We start from the raw sequence: 20,672 nt of genomic DNA, 5'->3' as shown, positions 1-20,672 counted from the left end.
TATTATTGAGCGCATATTGTACTAAGCGTATATAGCTGCCGCTTATTATTGAGCGCATATTGTATTAAGCGCATATTGCTGCCGCATATTATTCAGCGCATATTTTTTAGAGTGCAATGGAACAATCAAATGCCCTGGTGTCCCCGGCGGCGGTGCCGCCTGATTCCGGCGTGAAAGCTCTCGGCCTCTGCTCAGCATGCCAGCTCAGAGCCACACACAGCGAGGAGCCAGACTCCCTTTGTGCCCAATGTGAAGAGGCAGTGGGAGCCTCGGGCCAGGACCAGTCTCAACCGCAGTTTGCTGACAGTTCCCCAGGGGCCACCCCGGATCTAGCGGGCAGTCTCGAACAACCTGGGATCCCAGGGGACCTGGTACCCCGACGACTAGAGACCGCTTCCATTTCCTGGGTGGATCTCTTTAAGGGGATCCATGCCTTTGTCCAGATGCAATCAGCTTCCCATCCAGGCCCTGCTGTTACTGTGGCTGCTGCTCCTGTTGCTGCTCCAGCGGACCCTGCCCCTGGACCTTTGCACCCTTATCGTGGGCGAGCGCACCCGCCTCCGGGCAGTCCGGTTCAGGCGGACCCTGATGTCTCGGAGACTGAATCAGAACCATCCGAGGAGGGGGAACTTCCCTCGGGGATGGAGCCATATCGAACCATGAGGCGGTTCTTTCCCAAGGAAGATCTCTCCGACCTAATATCTCAGTGCCTGGCGGAGTTGGATATTACAAGCCCCAGCACTATGGTGCCATCTACACAGAACCCTTTGCTGGAAGGTCTTCGCCCTACAGCCCGCCATTTTCCCTTCTTGCAAGCCGCACAGCAACTGATAGATCTGGAATGGGCTGCACCAGCGGCCTCATTCAAAGGGGGGCAGGGCCTGATAGGCATGTATCCCCTGGATCCGGCAATCAAGGAGATGCTGGAGTGCCCTCAGGTGGACGCCTTGGTTAGCGCGGTGGTCAAGCGCACTACCATTCCAGTTGGGGGGGGGCGGCCCTCAAGGAATCTCACGACCGGCGACTGGACGCCATCTTGAAACAGACATTTGAGGTGGCAGCTCTGTCTTTGCTAATTGCAACCTGCTGCACAGTGGAGACGCGTTCCTGTTTGTCACAGGTCAGGAACAATGCTCCGGCGGCAGACATGGAGTCCGCTCTCTCGTTCCTCACGGATGCTGCATCCGACCTCGTCCGTACAACAGCCAAGGGGATCTCATCTTCTGTGGCTGCCAGGAGGCAGCTCTGGATACGGAATTGGTCAGCGGATGCTCCTTCGAAGACACGCCTCACCAGAATGCCCTTTAGGGGTTCTTTCCTGTTCAGCTGCAACCTTGAGAAACTGGTCAGCACATAGGGTGCCTCTCCTATTCCTCGACTGCCGGAAGACAGGTTCAGAAGGAACCAGCGCGCCTTTCCAAGGCCTTCCAGAGGCAGAAGCTCCCAACGCTTCATTCCCTATAGGGGTCGCTATCAGGCACCCCGACCTCAGGCCCGGAACCAGTCCTTTCGGCCCAAGCAGCAGAAGAGGGGAGCCGGCTCGGGTGCAGGCCCCGGCCGCGCCTCCCAATGAGATTCAGCCATTCCATCTGGGGGACTGGGCCATAGAGGGCAGGTTAACCCTCTTCTACCCCAGATGGGTCGAGATTACGTCGGACCAGTGGGTCCTCGCCATCATCCGAGAAGGTTATTTTCTGGACTTCCATCATCTACCTCCGGACAGGTTTGTGGAATCTTCGTGTCCAATCCACAAGAAGGCAGCATTAGAAGCTACCTTGGCGAGGCTCCTGTCCTTGAAAGCCATAATCCCGGTACCTGCACGGGAAATGAATTCTGGGCATTATTCCATTTATTTCATGGTACCCAAGAAAGAGGGCACTTTCCGGCCCGTATTGGACCTCAAGTCAGTCAATCGATACTTACGGGTCCCGAGATTTCGCATGGAAACTCTGCGCTCAGTCAAGAACGCAGTACAGCCAGGAGAATTCCTCACGGCCTTCGATTTATCAGAAGCCTACCTGCATATCCCGATTCATCAGGATCATGAGCGCTACTTACGCTTCAAGGTGCTGGGACGCCACTTCCAGTTCCGGGTTTGCCCTTCGGGCTGGCCACGTCGCCGCGGACCTTCACCAAGGTGATCGTAGTGGTAGCAGCGGCGCTCAGACGGGAAGGAATCCTTGTCCATCCCTACCTAGACGATTGGCTGATCAGGGCGAAATCGCGAGAGGAGAGCCATCGGGCAACCAACAGGGTGATCGCCCTTCTGGAAAGCCTGGGATGGGTAGTCAACTTAAACAAGAGTTGCCTACAGCCTTCCCAATCTCTGGAATATCTGGGAGTTCAGTTCGACACCCAGGCAGACACAGTCAGTCTCACCACCAAGAGAAGATTAAAACTTCAGACGCATCTTCGCTCCTTGATGGGAGCCAGTCGGCCCACAGCTTGGGATTTCCTGCAGGTTCTCGGTCTCATGGCATCCACCCTGGAAGTGGTACCCTGGGCAAGGGCCCATATGAGACCTCTACAACGCTCCCTGCTCTCTCGATGGAGCCCCCGCTTCCGACATTACTCCATGCATCTACCTCTACCAGCCAGAGTGCAGACTCAGCTACGGTGGTGGTTGCAGTCCAGCCATACGAGCAGGGGGGCAAAGATGACCTCCCCCACGTGGACTCTGCTCACCACAGATGCCAGTCTGAGCGGATGGGGAGCACACTGTGAAGAACTCACCGCACAAGGGCGGTGGAACAGAGAAGAAGCGGGGTGGAACATCAATCGCCTCGAGGCACGGGCAGTCTGGTTAGCCTGCCTGCAATTTGCTCACAGACTGAGGAACAGGGCAGTCAGAGTGATGTCCGACAACGCCACCACGGTGGCATACATCAACCGTCAGGGTGGAACCAGAAGCCGACAGGTGTCCCTAGAGATAGCCCCGCTGATGGCTTGGGCAGAGGCGAATCTTCAGGAAATCTCCGCCATCCACATTGCCGGACGGGACAACACCACGGCAGACTTCCTCAGCAGAGAAAGCCTAAATCCGGGGGAATGGCAGCTGTCTCCCACAGCCTTCCAGATGATTGTGGATCACTGGGGGATTCCAGACATGGATCTACTAGCGGACAGGTCCAATGCTCAAGTACCCAGATACTTCAGCCGCAAGCGAGATCCGTTCTCTCAAGGGATCGACGCCATGGTTCAGCCAAAGGCATATAGCATAGCCATGCTATATGCCTTTCCTCCGTGGCCTCTGCTGGGCACCCTTATCCACAAGATTGGGAAGTACTGGGGCCTAGTTCTTCTAGTGGCACCAGACTGGCCAAGAAGACCCTGGTACGCGGACATGAGAAGACTACTGGCAGGGGAGCCCCTTCCCCTGCCTCCGCTCCGGGACCTGCTACGTCAAGGTCCCATCCTTCATGAGGATCCGGCTCAATTCTCTCTTACGGTCTGGCCATTGAGAGGGCTAGACTGAAGACTGAAGAAAAGAGTTTACTCGGAGCCAGTGATAGATACACTCCTCCGAGCTCGCAAGTTTTCCACATCCCTCACTTATGTCAGGATCTGGAGAGTATTTGAAGACTGGTGCGACACTCACGGCACCAATCCGCATGCAACTACAATCCCTATTGTTTTGGATTTCCTGCAGGATGGACTTCAGAAGGGTCTCTCCCTCAGCTCCATCAAGGTTCAGGTGGCTGCGCTGTCTTGCTATGGTCCCAGGAGGGATGGCAAGACCATTGCCACGCATCCAGATGTTTCTCGCTTCCTGAAAGGAGTCAAGCACATTCGTCTGCCACTGAAGTGGCCAGTGCCTTTGTGGAACCTCAATATTGTTTTGGATTTCCTCGCGGGATCCACCTTCAGACCCCTTCGGGGCCTGTCTCTCCGTTCTCTCACTTTGAAGATGGTGTTCTTGCTGGCTGTATGTTCAGCACGCCGCATTTCGGAACTACAAGCATTGTTTTGCCGTGATCCCTTTCTCAGGATCACTCCTGAGGCTATCTATCTTCGCACAGTTCCATCCTTCTTGCCTAAGGTAGTCTCACAATTTCACCTCAACCAGACCATATCGTTGCCAACCACGGCAGGTCTGAAGAAATCTAAAGACGGGCGTTTGCTACGCCATCTCGACATTGGCAGATTGCTGCCCAGATATCTGGAAATGACAGACACGGTACGAAAGACTGACCATCTGTTCGTCCTTCACAGCGGGAAGAAACAAGGTGAAGCGGCCTCTCGGCCCACCATCGCCCGCTGGATTAAAGAAGTCATCAGAGCGGCCTACGTAGAGGCCGGTAAGTCACCGCCTCTACAAGTCAAGGCCCATTCTACCAGAGCCCAAGCAGCCCTCACTATGTCACTGGGACCAACCGCTGCTATTGGTCGGTCTCAGTGACATGGAGAGGGCAAAGGGCCGTCGGCGCCATTTTGTTTACTGGCAGCCGACGGCCGAAGCCGAGGAGATCATTCCCGGACCGCTCCTGGACCCCCGCTGGACCACCAGGGACGTTTGGCAGGTCTTGGGGGGGTCAGGAGGGTGGGGGGTTGTAGTAAATTAAGTCGGCAGGTCTTGGAGGTGGGTCAGGAGGGTGGGGTTGTTAATTAAAGGGTTGGGATGGGTTTTTTTTGGGGGGGAGGGATTCCCAGAGAAAGAAAAGTTTTCTGATCTGGGGAGTGGACCGAAATGGCCCTCCCCAGACCCGAAAACAAAATGGGGAGAAAAACAAAAAGCTATGCACTCCCCTAATTTGCTCCATAAGATGCCCAGACTCAGAGCCGGTTTAGCACAAATTTTTTTTTTTTTAATTTTCCCCCTCTGAATCCTAGGTGCGTCTTATGGTCAGGTGCGTCTTATGGAGCAAAAAATACGGTATATGTATAGTGGGTGAGGAGGCATTAAGATGTTATAGTTTTATAACTATATTTATGCTTCTTTGATTTTAAGTGATAATGTTTTAATGTACTAGTCATGCTTATAGTTGGATGGTAAAGCAATTGCTATTTTTTGTGTGTTTGTAACCCACTATGAGCTAGCATTGAAATAGCGGGATAGAAATGTAACTAAATAAATACAAGGAATTTTTAAACTTCCCTAAAGTGTTTATTGGTCATTTCTCTGAAGTAATGTGTAAAATCATTTTTTTTGTGTGTTTGGATTAGGAACAAAGATGTGAAATTCTGCACTCTGTGATACAAAATAAACTTGGAATTAATATAAACAGACAACAGGAGTTTGATCTCCAGTTTGTTGCAAAGGAAACGGAAGGATTTGTGGCAGGTGATTTCACAATGTTAGTAGATCGAGCCATACATTCATGTGTTTCCAAGAGAAGCACATGTGTAAAAGAAGGTATGTATGATAGTGTAATAAAATCCAGAATAGAGATAAAGGGTTTACCAGTGAAGAGGGTGATTGTTTATTTTTTAATATTTCTTTATGGATGTTTTTATTGTAAACCACTCTGATAGTTTTGCTTATGGTGTTGTATTTATTTATATTCCGGTTTTCAGCACATCAAAGTGGATTACATTCAGGTACTGTAGTTATTTATTAAATAAATGTCTGTACTTAAAGCCCCATCTTCTGATACTGCTCAGTACTTCATAGGGGCACAAGCAAGTGTAATATTTTCTGTGAAAACATTTTCAGTTAAGCTGTGCGTAATTCTTTTAAACTGTTCTCCTGTAATTCCTCCTAACATTTGGAAATAACTATATGTGGAAGTGTATCCCAAATTCTCTGAGGACAAGTAGGATGGCAGTTCCCACACATAGGTGACATCATCCAATGGAGCCTGGCATGGAAAACATATCAAAGTTTCTCGAAATTTGACTGAGCCTCACTGAGCAACACACATTTGCAATTAGATCATGCAACCACACTGGATCCCTTCAGTCTTTCTTTTTCCGCAGAGCCCAGTGGTCACAGTTTTTCTTCATTGAGCTGCTTCTTGGGATTTTTCAATTTTTTATGAGTTCCTGAGGATTTTTTGGCTGTTTGCAGGGTCCCACTGTTGTCCTGAAGTGTCTCTAGCTAGGTTTTTTGAGCATTTCTCTAAATTTCCTTTTATGGTCTGTTCCATCTGGGAGGCAGTGCCTTCGGTGCCCATTGGCCATTGATCGCTACTGCCATCAAATTTGAATTAGCATCCCATTTATTTCAAGTCTATATGTCCTCTGGGTTCCAGCGATGCACAAGGACCATGTCTTATCATGGATCCCCACGATAAATGTGTTGTCTGCTTGGGGGCATTGCATGATGTCCAGGATTGCTACCTGTGCATCCAGAACACCCCCAAAAGGGTGCCAGTCCCACTTGGATTTGATGGAAAGTCTATTCGGGCACAAGAAGACTGCATTGGAGGCATCAACATTCAAGGACCACTGAGCCAGACCAATGGTCACATTCATTTACATTGAGGAGGCTGTTGGTTCCCTCGACATTGGAAGCTGGAGACAGGCCAGCTTCTCCTGCTCAAAGAAGGCATAGGATTCCTCTTCTTTGACATTGGCACCAGGGACGACTGATGCCGAGCATCAAGAGAAGCCAAATCAATATTGGCATCAGTCCCTGTCAATGCACAGTGCCTAGCAAAGAGAGGGTCCAGCTTCAGCCAAGAAACCCCCGAGGCAATGCCCAGTAAGGAGAACTCATTCTCCAAGTTACCTGGGGGTTCGCCACAGTCTCCACCAGTCCTGGTTTCAGCCACCAATCATCCTCTTGGTTCCAAAGAGGACATGGCCACATCTCCTGCCTCCCAATCAGTCTTGGCATTGGCAATATTTGAGGAGGAACTGGTGAGATGCGTGCAGACAGGTGTGAAGAAGGTGCTGCAAGCCCTTGGTATCATGGCACTAACGCCTGCACATCTTTCCTCGAGCCACTTCTGGGCTCATTATAGGTTCTTGATGGCATGCTATCGCCACAGTCATCAATGCCTGTGCACGCTGCCTTCCCGATGCCCAGAGGGGCATTGGAATCATTGCCAGCTGACCTGATGATCATCCTGGGTTCCTTGGAGGAGGGAGCACCTTCGTGGGAGCCAAGGACCTTGGGATCCAGACCCTCCAGCCAACTGCACTGGTAACCAAATCACTGGCCAGGGACCAAGTGCCCAGGGATCCGTCCTTTGCCATTCACAGTGGGTCATAGTCTATTTATTCCTGGGAGTGCAAGGTTCTGACGGTGGTTCAGATAATGAGGCATCGGGATAGTCTCTCTTCTAATCCCTTTCCTCCCCTGGACAGAAGGAAGTTCCTGTAGGAGGACCTTTCCTTTGCAGGTTTTATCAGGTTGATGGCGGAAGCCATCCCCTTTATGTTGCAGACAGAGGAAGATTCCAGGCACAAAATGCAGGGTATATCCCAGTATCTGGAGCCTCTTAAGGAAATTGTAGCAGTCCCAGTGCATGAGATCCTTCAGGAATTGCTGTTGAGGATGTGAGATTCCCTTCTCAATGGCTTCCATTAATAACCAGGCAGACATGGTTTATCTCGTCCAAAAAGACTCCCAGATTTGACAAGCGGCAGCTTCCCTACCAACTGGTAATGGTTGAATCTGCTCTCAAGAAGGCCAAGGATCCATTCTTTGATGCCCCGGGGAGAGATCCTAGAGCCATGGATACTCTTGGGAAGAAAGTGTTCCAGTGCACCATGCTCGTTGCCTGCATAGAAGCCTACTAGCTCTTCATGGGCCAATGCATGCGAGACATTGTGAAGCAGGAGAAGGCCAGGCAGCTACTTCAGAAGCAGCATAATTCTCTCTAGTGTTCACTGGGGGCTAGTCCCAGGACACGGGCACAAGCTCGGAGAGAAGCCACTGACATGGAAAATTCAGAGCCCAGTCCTGTTTATGACCTAGACAAAATACAATATCCACCACCCGACGATGACTCAGACAGCACGGATGAGGAATCTACAATTCATGATGAATACTCCCTTACACATGCCTTTGCATTACAACAACTTCATACACAACAAGGAGGAGCCAGTATACACACTTTAGAGGCATATGATGGAGTATTTTATGTGCATCCTTCAGGTAAATTGTGTCTTCCTGCTCTAGGCCTTAAGAAGTTATTGCCTTATTTACATCTAGTCACTGGTGACCAACGGTCTGGGCAAACTACACTGTTCTCGAGGCAGCATCAAGAGACTCTGCATGTAGGGATAGGGGGCCCACAGACTTGCTTGGCTGCCCTCTGATCTCCGCCCAGAGGTGGAGTGACTTGCAGGCATGCCTCATATGGGAAAGAATCTCTTCAGAGATTGTGTTAAAGATGCGGAGGCACAGATTTGTGATCACTGTACAACGCTCCAGCAGCTCTCCATTTTGCTTCTGACCTGGCCTTTTCTAGGAGGTATTGGAGATCGGAGCAGAAGAAGCTTTTCTTCCACCTGAGGAGACACTATCCTTCACCTTTCAGTCCTGTACTCAGCCGGCCTCACATAACAACCCTAGGCAGCAGAGAGCACCTGAGCCCCAGATGGCGTCCTAGCCAAAACATGGGGCGGGATTTTGACTGGACCACAAAGAGCATACACAGATCCCAGTACCTGTGTTGAGGGACCTGCCGGTCAGGGGCAGGTTGCAATTCTACTTGAACCAGTTGCCCAGTGTAACCTCTGATGAATAGGTCCTTGGCATTATACAAAAAAAGTACAAATTAAACCTATTGAGTGTCTCACCAGATCATTCACTGAGCTCATCTTGGGGCTCATAGCACATCAGCGAGTAGTATTTCCAGAGCTCTTCGCCCTCTTAATGGCCAAGCAGTCGAGCCTTTTCCACATGGCAAAGAGGGCAAGGATTTTACTCCATGTACTTCCTGATTCCAAAGAAAACACGAGGACTCCATCACATTCTATACCTAAGAGCCTTGGAACGAGTTTCTCAAAAGGAGAAGTTCAAGATGATTTCCCTGGGCACTTTAATCCCCTTTCTGCAAAAGAGGGACTGGCTTTGCTCTCTTTATCTAAAGGATGCCTACACTCACGTCAATTTTCCCTAGTCACAAGAAATATCTCAGATTCAGGTGAGAAGCCTGCACTTTCAGTATCACGTTCTGCCTTTTGGGCTAGCATCCGCCCCACGTACCTTCACAAAATGCTTAGCCATGGTGGTGGCACACCTGCACAAGCTGGGGTTTCATGTGTTTCCCTGTCTGGATGATTTGGATTATCAAGAGTACATCTCAGGCAGGAGCCAAGGAGTCTTTGTGGATGACCATCCCAGTATTGAAGTTACTAGAGTTAGTTCTAATCTCTACCCATCACCTCAATTGGAGTTTATTGGTGCTCTGCTAGATACAACTCAGGCAATGGCCTTCCTTCTGCAGCAACGGGCTGTCACTCTGATGGCCATTGCAGCAGGAATCCAAGAGTGTCAAAAGACATCAGCTTGGCACATGTTGAGGCTTTTGGGCCATATGGCCACAATCATTGCTGTTACCTTGTGGTATGCCTTTTTATGCATCATGCCTTTAGCTAGGGATTCACCCATGTGTGAGGAGTGCAATCCTGCTTGTCCTCTGAGAAAAGAGTTGCTTACCTGGAACAGGTGTTCTCAGAGGACAACAGGATACCAGTCCTCATGAGACCCACTTGCTATTTTATTAGACTGAAGGGAATACCCCCCCCCCCCCAATATGCTATAAATCATGCTCAGTAAGGCTCAGTCAGAGTTCTAGAAACTTTGACATAAGTTTTCAGTGATGGACTCCATCTGATGTCACCCATGTGTGAGGACTGATATCCTGCTCTCCTTGGAGAACATCTGTTACAGGTAAGCAACTCTATTTTACCTCACATGAAAAGGGGTCTCATTGATTCATGCAAACCAGTTGATATCAAGGGAACTTTTTTTCTGGTATCACATCACGAAAAACAAGGTAAAGCTTGGTTTATGTGACAGTCTCTTGGACCAACATCTGATCAGTAGTGATGCAAATCCCCTCTGCTGGTGTTGGGAGGCCACTGAGGCCAAAGGAGGTGCTGTGGGCCCTAGGGTAGCACTGACTGCTGTGCAGTGTGAGGCTGTGGGAAGGGTAGACCTGTTCTGTATCCTCTGGGACCCTGAAAGTCCAGTGAAGTCCATCCTGCTGGCTGGCCTCAAGAAAAGGGCAAGGGGAGAAGTGATTGAAGAAAGATGGTTAGAGAGGAAAAGATGACTGTGGGGCAAAAATGAAGGTTGCAGAGAGATTACAGGAGAGGAAAACAAGGTGGAGGAGGAGGAGAAAAATATGGAGAAATGTTCCTTTAGAGAGGGAGAGGTGACAGGGAACAGAATAAGGAGGACAGGAGTTTGGGAAAAAAGAATGATTTGAAAACAATGAAATACACACCAAAGAAGAGACTGAACAAAGATGGAAAAGGAAAAAGTGCCAGAGATAGAATAGAAAAAAATAGTTTATTTAATATAATACTATAAATTTTCTACCCAATTTTGACTAATTGTTACACAAAATTTATTCTTGTGTAGTAGTGACAGCTGTGCAAAAATGTGATGTTTTGACAACAGAGGCCAGTATTCAAACAAAAATCTGTTATGTTCATAATTTCAACTAAACTTAGGAAATCCAATTTTAAGGACCTATACATTTTGTCCTGCTACTCATTTGCATAGACTTAGGGACCTAAATTAGGTCCCTAATACTGAAAATCATTGCTAAGCACCTGACATTTTTCCCCACTCTAACTCTGCCTCCTCCTTATTAGGAGCCTACTAAAACAAGAAGCTTAAATTTAGGTACCCAATTCTAGTAATTTTTCAAAATGGCCTGTCTCCAAAATTTAGGCACTTGAGAGGTCTGCATTCAGCCCGCTGACCAGCTTTCAAAGTTAGCTGAATAAACTTATTCAGCAGCATGGGCGTGCTGCTGAATATCCCCAACTTTCTTAAAGTTAATGGATAATGCCGAAAACATGGAATGATGGTATATAAAGCACTCAAATAAAAATAAAATAACTTAGGGCCTGATTCATCAAGGCATTTTCCCGTAGGCACAGAATGGGAGAAATGCCTTAGTGAATCAGGTTCTTAGGCAGATAGCCAACACTGCATTAGAATGCCCCCACTTTACCTCCAAGTTAGCTGTATAACTTGTTAGCCGGATAAAAATTTATCCATCTAATTTGGGGCCAGTGAGCAGAATGGGAATTTCAAATCTTATAATTTATCCAGCCAAGTCCAAACTTAGCTGGACAAATGGTGCTGAATATTGGCCTTTTTAGAGGGTAATTTTCAAAGGCATTTCTGCAGGTAAAACTGTATATTACTCGCAAAATGGCACATTATAAAACTGCCCACTAATGTGCGGATAAATTTGCGCACATGGGTCCTGTATGTGCATAAGTATATGCGGACTGAACAGAGATGTTCACAGGACAGAACTGGAGAGGGGTTTGGACTTGCCTGCATACTTCTGAAATTCCAAAAGAATTACAGCAAGAAGAAACAAAATTCCAAAAGTATGCCTGTATGTGTTTAAATTTTGCATGTACAGTATTTAATGGCAGGTAAAAGTGTGTGCAGTTTACTTTGAATGTTATTCCACCAAATCTGACTAATTCACTTAAGTCTACTTTGAAAACTGGTGCAAAGTATGTGTATCTGCAGACTAATTTAGGAGGATTGTCTGAAATTTACTCCCTTAAACTCTTTCAAAAATTGGGCCCATAGTATGGACCAATTACATCACATTCACTGATCTAATTTGTAATTCTTGTAAAAATGGCTCCTTTGTGGTTTGCTTTAGTAATTCAGACAGGACGCTAGTAATGCTGTTTGTCAGGCATACTGTTGAAATAATTCATAGTAAAGAGGATGTTCTATCAGCCCACACCATATTGAGACCAAAAGAAATGGAGCATTTTTCAAAATACAGTGTACTATGGTTCACCTTTCAGTGCATTTTGCAGCTGCCTTATGTTTGGAATAGAAACTTTTCTGTTTGTGAAAGGTCCCAGTCAGCTGGACTCAGATAAACTGGAGTGGTGACAAAAGCACGATCCCCTTCTTGTTTTGGTAGAGCTTTGTTGTTTTTGGTTACATAAAATATAGCTTTCTTATGCACTTCATTACAGAATTGGTGTTATCTACCTCAGACTTCCAAAAGGCATTGCAAGGCTTTACACCAGCATCCATGAGAAATATTAACCTTCACAAACCAAAGGATTTAGGTTGGGAAAAGGTTGGTGGCTTACATGACGTTCGGCAGATACTCCTGGATACAATCCAGCTTCCAGCAAAGGTATCCTCCTTTCTTTTTATAAGCAGAAGCAGTGACCTTGGTCATCATGGGGAATTTTGTTTAGTAGTCACCTTGAGTTTCAGGATCTTAGATTATTTGCTGCACTTTGCACATAAAAATCCCTATTCCTGGAATCTGTATTTTTAAACTCAGAATGGTTTAGACCCGCATAATTTCCTGCTGGATCAACCAAGCAATAAAATACTGACCACAGCAATATTGAAGGCATCTGAAATTCTTCAGAATGGGTGGTATTTCTGAGAACTTTGTTTATAAGGATGTTCTGTCTACAAACCAGTGCAGGTCTACAAAAGACCTGCACTGGCTGCCTATCTCCTTCCGTTCACAATACAAAACACTCACCATTCTTCACTGCTCATTATACCAACTCAACCACACCTGGCTGGAAGAAATGCCTCACTTCAGCACTTCCAACCGCCCCACAAGAAGTGCTCATGCAGGTACCCTACACATTCCTTCCCTGAAGGCTGCGCATCTGTCCCTCACCAGAGAAAGGGCTTTCTCCATAGCTAGCACCTACCTCTGGAACTCCCTCCCCCTTCCCTCCGAATAGAACCATCACTTAAATTCAAAAAAGGAGTCAAAACATGGCTCTTCAAGCAGGCATACCCCGACTCAACCAATATGTAGACTTCTCCTAAATGGACCTTTCTAAATGGACCTTTCTAAGAATCTCCACTACCTGCCCCCCCCCCCCCCCCCCTTGCTTTTCTCCTTTTCCATCTGTGCCCCTACCCTCCCCCCCCCTGGAACTTTGCTGCACTTCATAACCCCTATACCACTTTCTCATTGTTAAAGATAAAGTTTTCTTATTTTGTAGAAAGTTTCTCTTTCTTTCTTTCTACCTTTTTCCTCCATAGCTATTTAGTTCTTTTATGTTGTTATATATAATCTCAGAATGTTTTTACGATGCTTATATCTTACACCATTTGCGTTTAACTATGACATGTTATTCTGTTCATTGTATTTTCCTCCTTTCAGTTCAATGTCGGCAAAGAAAAGTCTATAAATAAATAAATACAAACTATTGAGAGTCCCAATGTGTTCCTTCCCAGGAATGTAATTGCATCTTTCTTTTCAGGATAGTGAGAGTAATTTTCCACTATGTGCATAACTCAGCACATATTCATAAATCAGTGTCTAAAGTTATGCTTGCATTTTATAAACTATGCAGTGCAAGCCACACAGTTTTTAAAATGCACTGTATCTCCACCCCAAAAGTGTGCATGAGCATCTAATAGAACAATGTGTATAGTTTTTGTAAATATTTTATAAAAGTGCATGCATATTTTGTTAAATTTTAATTTGTACACATTACTCTTTTTTATGCACAGAGGCAGGTGTTTTATAAAGTTGGCTAATGTATGTGCACATCTTGCTTATGAAAATACTTGTGCACTTACTTCAACCTCCCCCGGTTGAGCCAGACCCTCACCGTACTTTCTCCAGGTACCCCACCCAAAATAGCAAACAAAAGAAGTAAGATTTAATATCTGTGACATGTTTAGCAGGTGCAGAAGTATGAGCACATTTGATGTGCGTGCATATTCCTTTCATAAAATATGTAAATGTGGATGTACTTCCAAAATGCCTACTTTGTATTTGCATACTTTTCTGCATGGCAGCAAAAGTATCTGCATACTTCTGCCCTATTTGCTTACAGTGCATAGAGGCTACTTATGTGCATGTGTCTATTTTACATGTATGGCCCTTGTGTAAATCTTTGAAAATTGATCCGAAAATGTTAGTCTCCTGGAAAAAGGGATCACCTGTTTAAAAAGTCAGATAACCAGCATCTACAAGATTTGGAATTTTATTTTGCATTTACTAACAAGTGGGAGATTTTTAGATATTTTCAGTAGTGTTCATGTTTTAGTCCAAAGTGCATCCAGTTAACAAAAATTTGGGACAGTCAAAAGCAGCATAAAAACTTATGGTATTTCTTAGCGTGTAGCCAGATGGACTCAGGACCAATGAGTATTGTGCTCTTCTGCTAGCAGATGGGAGACTGAGTCAGATTTCAAAGCTGACATCACTCTAAATATACCCCTGCAGTAACCTCAGCTCTTCAGTATCTCTCCGTCTCCTAGCAGATGCGGACACTATCCCACACATTAGAATAGTGTTAAGAATTACAGCAAGAAGAAACAAAATTTACCTTAAAGAAGATCGAGCCCTGCTCTCTTGCGGTGATACCTAAGGGTCCCTCTCCCAGTCGAGAATTCCTGAGGTGATCTCCGATATCCCTCAGAGGTGTGCCTTCATCTGGTAGCTGGTTTCTGGCGTGGACTTAGCCCCCAGTGTGACTGAAAAGCGGCAGGTGCAGAAACAAGCGTGGCAGTGAAAATATTTCCCTCTCCCCCCGCAGCTGGAGACTGTCCGGCACATGATCGGTAAGCGCAGAGACCAGGTAAGAAAACATCTTTAAATTCAGGTCTCTGGTCTCCAGAGCTCGGATTGCCGTACCGAAATCTTCTCCGGCGAGGTTAAAAAGGGAGCACCGATTGGGTTGAGCAGCCTTGGTTGGGCTAGGCCCCGATCCAGTGCAAGGGTCCACACACGTGGAGACCCTCGGGGGGGCGCCATCTTCTCTTCTCGACCGGCGGTACGCATGGGGCAGACTGGGGGGCCGATGCGCCTAACTTGCTCGCATCCAATACAGACATGCGCATAGCTGTGCACACAACTACGCACACAGCGGCGCGCACAACTACACGCACAGCCACATTTGCAACCGCACGTGCACAAATACATACAGACAATGGCACCGGCGCCCAAGAAGGCCAGAAGGCACTCTCTTTGCACAGCCTGCCACATAATAGCCGCACAGCCTGAATTGGAGTCCTGTCTGTCAACATTGCAGACAGGCCCAGGGGGAACCAAAGCCTGGTCCCCTACTGTCAGGAGATGGTTCCGGAACTACTGACGATAGCTCCCTGGATCTAGGCATCTCAGATGGCTTCCCCACAGGAGGGCATCTCTGGGGCCCCTGCTCAGACTCCCCCTGGGATTAACATGGACCCAGGGACCTTCTCCTGGTTGGAATTTTTCCAAGGGCTGCAAGCCTTTGTTCAGGCGCAATCAGCCCTGGCTGCGCCCCAGGCTCAACCCCTGCCGGAAGCACAAGATCCTCCCGGCTTGGATGCCTCACCTAACCAAATGATGAGGGTGACTCCCTGAAGGAGAAATCCCTCCAGGAATGGAACCATACTGAACCATGCTTCACTTCTTCCACAAAGACGAATTACCAGCCCTTGTTTCCCAGACTCTAAAGACGCTGGGTATCCCAGGCACAGACCCTATGGCAGAACCAAAGAAGAACCCTGTCTTGGTGCCCTTCATAAGGCCTCATGCTGATTTCCAATGATGGAAGCCACCCAGGAACTGATTGACTTGGAATGGGATGCCCTGGAGGCCAGCTTCAAAGGGGTCGGGCCTTGGAAGCCCTATACCCTCTAGATCCAGTGACCAAGGAATACCTGCGTTTCCCGAAAGTGGACACTATGATCTGTACAGTCTCAAAGCGAACAACGATTCCCGTTGAGGGAGGGGCTGCATTGAAGGATACTCAGGACAGAAGATTGGAATCCATCCTTAAGCAGGCCTTCGCAACAGCAATGACACTGCAGATTGCTTCCTGCTGCGCACTGGTGGCACGTTCCTGCTTGCTCCTCTCTCTCGAGGCAAATAACTCCGGAACTTATACTGGTGAGACGATAGAACCTGCAGCAGCCTTCCTGATGAACGCAAGCTCAGACCTGGTGCGCACCTCAGCCAGGGGTGTTGCCTCAGTAGTGGCAGCCAGAAGACAACTATGGCTACGGAATTGGTCTGCGGACACGACATCTAAAGCGAATCTCACAAGAATTCCCTTTAAAGGATCTATCTTGTTCAGAAGCGAATTGGAGAAATTAGCCAGCAAATGGGGTGAATCCCCAGTGCCTCGGCTACTGGAAGAAAGGAGTAAAAGATCTCAGCATCCCTCCCCCAGAAGAACCAAGGGCAGAGGATCGCAGTGCTTTAGACCCTACAGAAGCTCGCAGTTCCAGGCACCTCGTCCCTCCAGAAGGTCCCAGCCGTTTCGGAACTGACAGACCAAGAGGGGAGCAGGCCCGGGGGCAGGCTCCAGCCATGCTCCACAATGAGAATGGGCCGACCCATCCACAGGAAGAGGAGATAGGGGGTCAACTTGGCCTCTTCTACCAGAGATGGGTCGAGAGAACGTCAGATAAATGGGTACTAAACATCATTCGAGAAGGTTACTCTCTGGAGTTCCGCAGCATCCCTCAAGACAAATTTATGATGTCACCCTGCCACTCCAAGAGACTGACAGTAGAAACCACCCTAATAAGACTACTCAATCTGAAGGCAATAACTCCATTTCCCCCGCCACAAGAAAATACTGGGCGCTATTCCATCTATTTTATCGTTCCCAAGAAGGAAGGATCGTTCCGGCCCATCTTGGATCTCAAGAACGTCAACAGTCATCTGCGGGTACTACACTTTTGCATAGAAACTTTTCGCTTCGTAATAATGGCAGTATAACTGGGAGAGTTCCTAACCTCCCTGGACCTTTCCGAAGCCTACCTTCACATCCCAGTCCATCAGGATCAACAGCGCTTCCTGCGCTTTACGATACTGGGTCACCATTACCAGTTCTGAGCGCTACCCTTCGGCCTAGCAACCGCCTCCAGAACCTTCACCAAAATCATGGTCGTGGCGGCAGCACCGAGGAAGGAAGGGATCTTGGTACACCCATACCTGGACGATTGGCTAATCAGGGCAAAGTCTTCGGAAGAGAGCCAGCAGGTGACCAGCAGAGTCAAGAGCTTACTGCAGGTTGGGTCGTGAACACGGGCAAGAGCAGTCTGCAGCCCTCTCAATCCCTAGAGTACCTGGGGGCCTGTTTCGATACCAAACAGAACAAAGTGTTCCTCCCTCCTCCGAGGAGAAGGAAACTGATGGAACAATTACGACGACTGATGACCAATGCATGCCCCAAGGTATGGGACTATCTTCAAGTCCTCGGCCTCATGGCATCAACCCTGGAGGTCGTCTCGTGGGCAAGGGCCCATATGCGACCGCTCCAGCGCTCCTTACTGTCACGATGGAACCCACTGTCCCAGGACTACTCAATTCGCCTCCAACTACCAGCAGAGGTACATTCTCAGCTCCAGTGGTGGCTACAGGAAGACCATCTAAGCAGAGGAGTAAACCTATCCCCACTGAACTGGATCTTGCTCACCACAGATGCGAGCCTGCGAGGGTGGGGAGCACACTGTCAGGAACTGACGACCCAGGGACATTGGAACAAGGAAGAGGCGGAATGGAACACAAACCACCTGGAAGCTCGAGCAGTCAGGTTGGCATGCCTGCGATTCAGCCACAGACTCCAAGGCAAAGCAATTCTAGTAATGTCTGACAACGCGACAATGGTTGTTTACATCAACCACCAGGGAGGAACCAGGAGCCAGCAGGTGTCTCTGGAGATAGACCCTCTAATGGCATGGGCGGAGATAAACCTACAAGGGATCTCAGCCTCCCATATCGCAGGAAAAGACGTCGTCTCAGCAGAGAGAGCCTGGACCCGGGAGAATGGACGCTGTCGACCACAGCCTTCCAACTGATAGATCCATGGCTGGGAGGCCCCAGCGATTTACCACCGGCCACCTGTCTCAGTGCCCAAGTTCCCAGGTTCTTCAGCCGCAGACGAGAGCCACACTCCCAAGGAATCGACGCGCTCGTCCAGACTTGGCCAGAGGAAGAATTACTGTACGCCTTCCCCCCATGGCCACTACTGGGCAAGATCATCCACAAGATAAAACATCACAGGAGACTAGTTCTACTAGTGGCCCCGGATTGGCCAAGACTACCATAGTACGCAGACATGCAAAGACTCCTTGCGGGGAACCCTCTGTGCCTACCTCGACACAGGGACCTTCTCTGGCAGGGCCCGATTCTCCACAAAGATCCGTCTCGATTCTCTCTTATGGTCTGGCCCTTGAGAGGACTAGCCTGAAGAAGCGTGGTTACTCAAAGGCCGTGACTGACACCCTGCTCTGAGCATGCAAGTTCTCCACATCCCTGTCATACATACGGATCTGGAGAGTATTCGAAGCCTGGTGTGAGGACCATGGGATACTCCCGCGGACAGCCAAGATTCCCATGATTCTGGAGTTCCTACAGGACGGTATGAAGAAGGGGTTGTCACCCAACTCCCTCAAGGTCCAAGTAGCTGCACTGGCCTGCTTCAGAGCCGAACTGGACGGTATCCGGCTATCAATCCATTCGGATTTGTCCCGCTTCCTGAAAGGGGTTAAACAACTCCAACCACCCCTAAAGTGGCCGGTGCCTCTATGGAATCTCAATCTAGTATTAGACTTCCTAGCTGGGGCTTCCTTCAGACCAACATGCGGTCTGTCACTACACCTCTTAACATTGAAGACTGTATTCCTGGTGGCAATATGTTCAACTCGTCGCATCTCTGAACTACAGGCACTATCCTGTCACGAACCGTTTCTTATGTTCATGCCTGGAACCATACAACTGTGCACTGTCCCCTCCTTCCTACCGAAAGTGGTTTCAGAGTTTCACTTGAACCAAACCATCTCGCTACCATCTCCGGATGAACATAAGGACTCAGACTCATGCCTTCTTCGCCATCTAAATGTTGGCAGACTCCTAGTGCGGTTCCTGGAAAGATCGGAACCGGTGCACAAAACGGACCGCTGTTTGTTCTTCACAGCGGGAAGAAACAAGAAGCAGCCTCACGGGCGACCATAGCCCGCTGGATCAAGGAAGTAATCAAGGCAGCCTACATAGAGGCAGGGAAGTCCTTACCACTACAGGTTATAAGGCTTATTCTACGAGGGCACAGGCAGTTTCTTGGGCAGAAACCAAGTTACTGTCGCCCACCGAGATCTGTTGGGTGACATCATGGTCCTCCATAAACACCTTCTCCAGGTTTTACCACCTGGATGTTCAAGCCCGAGAAAACGCGGCCTTTGCAAGGGCAATACTAAGTGGGCCACGGGCAGCCTCCTGCCCTGTCCGGGAGTAGCTTTTGTACACCCCACTGGTCCTGAGTCCATCTGGCTACACGCTAGGAAATGGAGAAATTACTTACCTGATAATTTCGTTTTCCTTAGTGTAGACAGATGGACGCAGCATCTCACCCATGGCTGCCACAGAAAAAGGACGACCTCGGATAGCAAACCTCGAGACTAAGCAAATACGGGTAAGCCGCAGCCTACCCCTAGTTCAAGACACCCACAGTTTGTCCAGAGTCTGCGTTAATTGGTTGAGTGCACTGGCGGTCTCCAATTTGGAAATTAGTTGAACCAGTTCAAGTTTTGCTCAAGTTTTTTAAGCAAAGATATATCCACAATGGCTTTTCGAAGAGAATGCTGAAGAGCTGAGGTTATTGCAGGGGTATATCTAGAGTGACGTTAGCTTTGAAATCTGACTCCGTCTCCCATCTGCTAGCAGAAGAGCATATAACTAACTGGTCCTGAGTCCATCTGTCTACACTAAGGAAAACGAAATTATCAGGTAAGTAATTTCTCCATTAGAATTGGTCCTGTGGCTCAGGCCACAACGCTCCAGGCTGCAATGCACAAGACTCACATTGAAGTCTCCTGGCCAAGGAGGACAGCAGAATGTGGGCACAGCCAGAGTTGATACACCCAGAAAGGATGGAAAAATGGTTGCTGCTACTGTGGCAACCCCTGCTGTCCATAATGTGCACTAATGATGACTCTTGGCGAACAAATACGTTCTTTTAAAAATGATAAATGATCTAATGGAGTGATATTGAAATACACTGCATAATATTTGAGCTGCCTTTCTCATAGATGTTGCTCCTGGTGCTGGAATGGGAGCAGGATCTACTAGCAGCTGCTAAGGGCACAGGAAAACTTCTTAACTTAGTACGTGTTTAAAATAGACTGCCTTATGCTTCTCTGTGAGGGGGAAAAGTAAAGCTCACTTTTAAATTTGCTACCCTGTGAATATGCTTTGCATATTTCAGGAGTTGGCATCCTTGAGTCATTTGAATAGAGGGTTCTGTAATGTTTATATTTTCTTTTCTTCCTAAGTATGTGCAGTAGCTAAAATAAAAAAAATTGTATTAAAAATAACATAACACAAAATCTGAATCTTATAAATCTATTAATATCCTCTAATCAGGATAGTAATGTCAGTTATGATGCTTAGCTGCAAATTGAGAACTGCCTTCTATCTACACATGCAGAATTGGTAAATCCATCAAGTATCAACCTTTAAATGCAACCAGTCTAATTTGTAAGGTCTTTCTGCTTGTGTTTCCTTTCAACAGTTATTCTTATACCCAGGAGACCAATTTTATTTGATCCCAGTGGGGTCTTACACAAGAAGATA

General features: G+C 47.9%; 1 protein-coding gene across 1 annotated transcript in view; it reads left to right on the top strand.

Moving 5' to 3' along the window:
* The window catches only part of PEX1 (peroxisomal biogenesis factor 1), a 189,344-nt gene that overhangs the window by 108,903 nt on the left and 59,769 nt on the right, over positions 1-20,672 (top strand). Inside the window, exons 14-15 of the mRNA XM_029588869.1 lie at positions 5,164-5,353; positions 12,088-12,254. Coding sequence (XP_029444729.1) covers positions 5,164-5,353; positions 12,088-12,254 — 357 coding nt within the window. The remainder of the gene's footprint in view (positions 1-5,163; positions 5,354-12,087; positions 12,255-20,672) is intronic.

This window comes from Rhinatrema bivittatum, chromosome 2 (genome assembly GCF_901001135.1).
Source record: "Rhinatrema bivittatum chromosome 2, aRhiBiv1.1, whole genome shotgun sequence".
NCBI lineage: Eukaryota > Metazoa > Chordata > Amphibia > Gymnophiona > Rhinatrematidae > Rhinatrema > Rhinatrema bivittatum.
Note: the sequence above shows the minus strand (reverse complement) of the source record. Positions and strands in the feature narration are given on the sequence as shown.